The sequence below is a fragment of the Medicago sativa genome, chromosome 3 (assembly GCF_051527215.1).
Source record: "Medicago sativa cultivar Bolivia chromosome 3, Bolivia_mono, whole genome shotgun sequence".
Lineage (NCBI taxonomy): Eukaryota > Viridiplantae > Streptophyta > Magnoliopsida > Fabales > Fabaceae > Medicago > Medicago sativa.
The window spans coordinates 60,039,779-60,045,778 of NC_140751.1; the positions used below are offsets into that span (position 1 = coordinate 60,039,779).

The 6,000-nt window shown below is 30.0% G+C and overlaps 1 protein-coding gene across 2 annotated transcripts in view; it reads right to left on the reverse strand.

Moving 5' to 3' along the window:
- The window catches only part of LOC146938753 (uncharacterized), a 28,737-nt gene extending 23,535 nt beyond the window's left edge, over positions 1 to 5,202 (reverse strand). The window contains exons 1-3 of one of the 2 annotated variants that reach the window (XM_085752677.1): positions 5,149 to 5,202; positions 4,088 to 4,129; positions 2,256 to 3,019 (exon numbers count right to left, since the gene is read on the reverse strand). In XM_085752677.1, coding sequence (XP_085608803.1) covers positions 2,549 to 3,019 — 471 coding nt within the window. In that variant the 5' untranslated portion in view covers positions 4,088 to 4,129; positions 5,149 to 5,202 and the 3' untranslated portion in view covers positions 2,256 to 2,548. Of the gene's footprint in view, positions 1 to 2,255; positions 3,020 to 4,087; positions 4,130 to 5,148 lie in introns of those variants that run through there. The other variant, XR_015031414.1, reaches the window with a different exon arrangement.
- Positions 5,203 to 6,000: the final 798 nt, after the last annotated feature.

Sequence of the window (6,000 nt, forward strand, 5' to 3'; positions counted from 1 at the left end):
GGTCCAGTAGCCTATCAAATTGCTTTACCTCCTTTTCTTTCAAATATTCACAATGTGTTGCATGTTTCACAATTAAGGAAGTATGTCCCTGATCCATCTCACATAATTGAACCCGATGAAGTCCCGTTAAAAGAGAACTTGTCATACGAGACGTCTCCTGTAAGGATCGAAGATAGAAGAGTCAAACAACTAAGAGGGAAGCAGATTTTCTTGGTCAAAGTTCTATGGGATCAAGTAACTGGAGATTCAACGTGGGAATTAGAGGATAATATGAGATCGCAATATCCATATTTATTTCAAGGTATACAATTTCGAGGACGAAATTTTTTTTAAGTGGGGTAGTAATGTGACACCCTATTTTTTTTATGCATTATTTAGTGTGTTTTTGCGGTATTTTACTCTGAATTGACTGATAATTAAATTCTTTTCTAGAGAGTGAATTTAGGAAAAATAATGTTATATATTAGTACTATAATATCATAACAAGCTATGATAAAAATTGCAGCTTAAAATTCTACCGAATTTTGGACAGCGATTTGCTCGACTGTATAAATTTTATTACCGAAATAAATAAATAAATATATTTTTGAAACCAGAAAAAGATATATGATAGAATTGTATGATTAGTATATTATTTATAATTTTTTAAAAATAACAATATTGGATAAGAATGTACAGTAATATTGATAAGAATTAGTAACGTGGTGAAATGGCGTGGCACTATATGCATGAATTTTACTGAATTTGAAACATGAGTATATCTCTTACATTCATTTAACCAGAAAACGTGGCACTCTTTGCACCACAAAAGACTTCATTTGTTTTGCTATAAATAAGCACCTTGCACTCTTTGTTAATCACAAGCCTGCAAACACACAACTATCATTATCAGAGAAGTGAAAACTCAAGGTTTATACTCTCTTTCCTTCTCTTTCTATTCTTTGTTTTTGTTTTTACTAGTTTATTCATTGTCAAACCTTTGACTACTTAGAAGACTACAAGTCCTATTCAATATCACATTCAATAACTTATTTTAGTTTGGTTTGCTTTTATTAGATCTAAAACAAGAACTTTCACCAACTTAAAGTCCTTATTTGTTCCTGAAAAATGATTTCATAGGCACATATACACTGTTGAATACCAATCTGTACCTTACATGAGTAATCTCTACATAAATCAGTTTTATTTTTTTAGCGTGAAAAACCCATGTAAAAAGAAGGCTATCTATAAAATGATGTTTTGGAACTCCAAAAGATTAGTGATCATGTTTGACATACTAATTTCTATTAAAATGAAAACATACAGTGTATGTTAATATATATAGAAGAGTAGTTATTTTCTGCATGGCTATAAATGAAATGAAATAAAATAAGATATTTCCTTATAGCTACAACAACACAGTAGAGTATTATCACTTGATTCACTAATTTAGTCAAGTTAAGATGCCTATATTTCTAGTAATAAATTGGAGCTACAGATCTGACTTATATATATTTAATTTTTCTTTTAACTAGGAGGTACTCATGTGTTTGTAAAACAAGATTAATAAATCTAAGTTAGAAATAAGTTTAAACTGTTTAGAATATTTGTTAACATAGTAGTAGCTATTAGAAGTTATTTTTAAAAGTTTTATTAGCTCATAATTATTTATGGAAGTTTTGGTTAAAACTAGTAGAAATTCATCATGTTAAAATTTCTAAAGTTATTCTTTTAGAATAAGAAAGAAAGAATAAACTGATATCACCACTTGTATTAACTAGTTCATTGTAGCTATTGGAAAAATTGTCTTTAGAATTTTTTTCAATGTTCATGCTGTTACGTTCCAAATATATAGTTAACTCTATAATTCTTAAATATTTAGCATTTAATAATTAGTGTTTATTACAATGATAGCTAGTTAAGAGATAGTTATTTTGATGAGTAATTAGGTGTTGAAGAAGGTGATTATTCAAGATTTGAAAAGCTCAAAGGTAAGGGGATATACTTTAGAGAACGCCCAAGATATATATGTATATTATCACATGAGATTAAGAAAGTTTGTTACGTAAGTAAAAATGAGTATTACATAAGTAAAAATGGTGTTACGTCTTAATACTTGAGTGTCTAAAAAGATATTAAGTTCATAAATCTTACTTTTACTAGTAAATTAATTTGGTTACTAAAAATTTAATTTAAATAAATATCTTTCTTGCATTTTTTTTTATAAAAATCTTAGCTCTTGATCATATTACATAAAAATAAATAAAACACAAGGATATAAAATATGCATCAATATATTCTACACGACGTTAATTATCTTGCCCTTAGGCTTACATACTCAGGCTTGTCAGGGTAGTTAAATATTTTACAACACCTGCAAGTTAGTACTTCCTACTTAAGTCAACCTAATTAAACATAATCATCTGTCATACTTCTTGACACCTAGAAGCCACTACCACAAAAGAGGAGGTCACATGAACGTAGAGTTATTTAGTTTACTAAGTACTAGAATTAGCTCCACAACTCTAACCCACTAAAAGTTAATATTTACATATTTGGACAAAATCTTCTAACGACCATTTGGGAGATCTCCATTAGCACCACCAACACCAAGGTCTTCGGAGGGATCCGTTTCATCTTCACCACGTCTACTCACACCCACATCAGTCACGGTCATGTCTGCTCCATCCTCCTCGGGATCATCCTCAAAATGATAAACAACCGGGGGACGCACACTAATGCGAGCGGTATGGCGAAAACGAGGCCTTGGTCCCCTAGCCCTCTCAGAGGTCGAATCCTCCCTAGCTCTATCAAGACCCAAAGTACTAATCATCCTCTCTAATGGCAATACTATCTCCAAGGTAATATGATGGATGACAGATGACACTAATAAACCTCCTATTCCTTCGGTTGTCCTAACCAGCCCTGTGAAAGTCAGTGTTTGGGATGTCCTATCTAACTCCCAAACCGCGTCACCCTGTTCCTCCAAACACTCAATCTTGCGGGTTCCCGAGTGATTCAGTGACTCTCCCGGCATCATCTGCAAATTGTAAGGGTGAAATACTCGCACACAAGGTTAACTAAATGCTAATAATATTACATGATGATATATAATATTTTATAGTTACATGTAATGTTTTTCAAATAAAGAGATATATAACAAAATTATACATGTAATTTCTTTCACTATAAAATCCTTCAAAAATTAATATAACCACATAGAAATTAAATAATCACAAGAAAATATAAATCAATTGAGAACACAAAAATTTATGGCAACCACACACATCAAAGTTAGTCAAAACAAAGATCACTTAACACTTTATCATAATCAATACAAAGGTTATAGTTTTGACTTGTTAGTAGCATCTTGGTTAAACCTACTCCATGGAGACCTCTATTATGAGTGTAAGGCCGTCTCAACTGCCATAACATGATTGTTTGCAATGAGTAGATATATAATCTCTACTCCAACCATTCTGGCCCGATCGCTGCACCTTATTATAGATAGTCCTGCACAGTCAGGTATCACTGCGTCGGGTATTATGATTTCCTCCAGTTAGAGAAGCTATCACTAACTATTGGTAGGAGTTCAAAACGCCTGTGATCCCCAGAAGGTCTGTAGTCGACCCAACCGAACCTATCCTCAGTCTTATATACGTTATCGTATTATAAGAAACAACCTGTATTACTCTTTACAAAAATTATTATTTTTGTAAATCTTCAACACAACTGTTTTCATCAACAATCAACTCAACAATTTAATTGTCAAAAGTCATAAATGTACCTTAAGAGAAATTTCTTCAAATAAAATTAATAATAATAACTGTGAGTTAGTTATAAGATAAATAAATTAAGGAAAATATATTATATATACTTACAATACCACGTTTAACTGATTACTTATGCATAATATTTAGAATGTTTTCTAGAATTTCTTCTTTCTACTTACTGTCCATTTCAATAAATAATATAAATAATCAAATTTGCTCATTAATAAAATATATTTAGAACAGATTAATACTATAATTAAATACACAAATTTTCTTAATCTCATGTGATAATATACATATATATCTTGGGCGTTCTCTAAAGTATATCCCCTTACCTTTGAGCTTTTCAAATCTTGAATAATCACCTTCTTCAACACCTAATTACTCATCAAAATAACTATCTCTTAACTAGCTATCATTGTAATAAACACTAATTATTAAATGCTAAATATTTAAGAATTATAGAGTTAACTATATATTTGGAACGTAACAGCATGAACATTGAAAAAAATTCTAAAGACAATTTTTCCAATAGCTACAATGAACTAGTTAATACAAGTGGTGATATCAGTTTATTCTTTCTTTCTTATTCTAAAAGAATAACTTTAGAAATTTTAACATGATGAATTTCTACTAGTTTTAACCAAAACTTCCATAAATAATTATGAGCTAATAAAACTTTTAAAAATAACTTCTAATAGCTACTACTATGTTAACAAATATTCTAAACAGTTTAAACTTATTTCTAACTTAGATTTATTAATCTTGTTTTACAAACACATGAGTACCTCCTAGTTAAAAGAAAAATTAAATATATATAAGTCAGATCTGTAGCTCCAATTTATTACTAGAAATATAGGCATCTTAACTTGACTAAATTAGTGAATCAAGTGATAATACTCTACTGTGTTGTTGTAGCTATAAGGAAATATCTTATTTTATTTCATTTCATTTATAGCCATGCAGAAAATAACTACTCTTCTATATATATTAACATACACTGTATGTTTTCATTTTAATAGAAATTAGTATGTCAAACATGATCACTAATCTTTTGGAGTTCCAAAACATCATTTTATAGATAGCCTTCTTTTTACATGGGTTTTTCACGCTAAAAAAATAAAACTGATTTATGTAGAGATTACTCATGTAAGGTACAGATTGGTATTCAACAGTGTATATGTGCCTATGAAATCATTTTTCAGGAACAAATAAGGACTTTAAGTTGGTGAAAGTTCTTGTTTTAGATCTAATAAAAGCAAACCAAACTAAAATAAGTTATTGAATGTGATATTGAATAGGACTTGTAGTCTTCTAAGTAGTCAAAGGTTTGACAATGAATAAACTAGTAAAAACAAAAACAAAGAATAGAAAGAGAAGGAAAGAGAGTATAAACCTTGAGTTTTCACTTCTCTGATAATGATAGTTGTGTGTTTGCAGGCTTGTGATTAACAAAGAGTGCAAGGTGCTTATTTATAGCAAAACAAATGAAGTCTTTTGTGGTGCAAAGAGTGCCACGTTTTCTGGTTAAATGAATGTAAGAGATATACTCATGTTTCAAATTCAGTAAAATTCATGCATATAGTGCCACGCCATTTCACCACGTTACTAATTCTTATCAATATTACTGTACATTCTTATCCAATATTGTTATTTTTAAAAAATTATAAATAATATACTAATCATACAATTCTATCATATATCTTTTTCTGGTTTCAAAAATATATTTATTTATTTATTTCGGTAATAAAATTTATACAGTCGAGCAAATCGCTGTCCAAAATTCGGTAGAATTTTAAGCTGCAATTTTTATCATAGCTTGTTATGATATTATAGTACTAATATATAACATTATTTTTCCTAAATTCACTCTCTAGAAAAGAATTTAATTATCAGTCAATTCAGAGTAAAATACCGCAAAAACACACTAAATAATGCATAAAAAAAATAGGGTGTCACATTACTACCCCACTTAAAAAAATTTCGTCCTCGAAATTGTATACCTTGAAATAAATATGGATATTGCGATCTCATATTATCCTCTAATTCCCACGTTGAATCTCCAGTTACTTGATCCCATAGAACTTTGACCAAGAAAATCTGCTTCCCTCTTAGTTGTTTGACTCTTCTATCTTCGATCCTTACAGGAGACGTCTCGTATGACAAGTTCTCTTTTAACGGGACTTCATCGGGTTCAATTATGTGAGATGGATCAGGGACATACTTCCTTAATTGTGAAACATGCAAC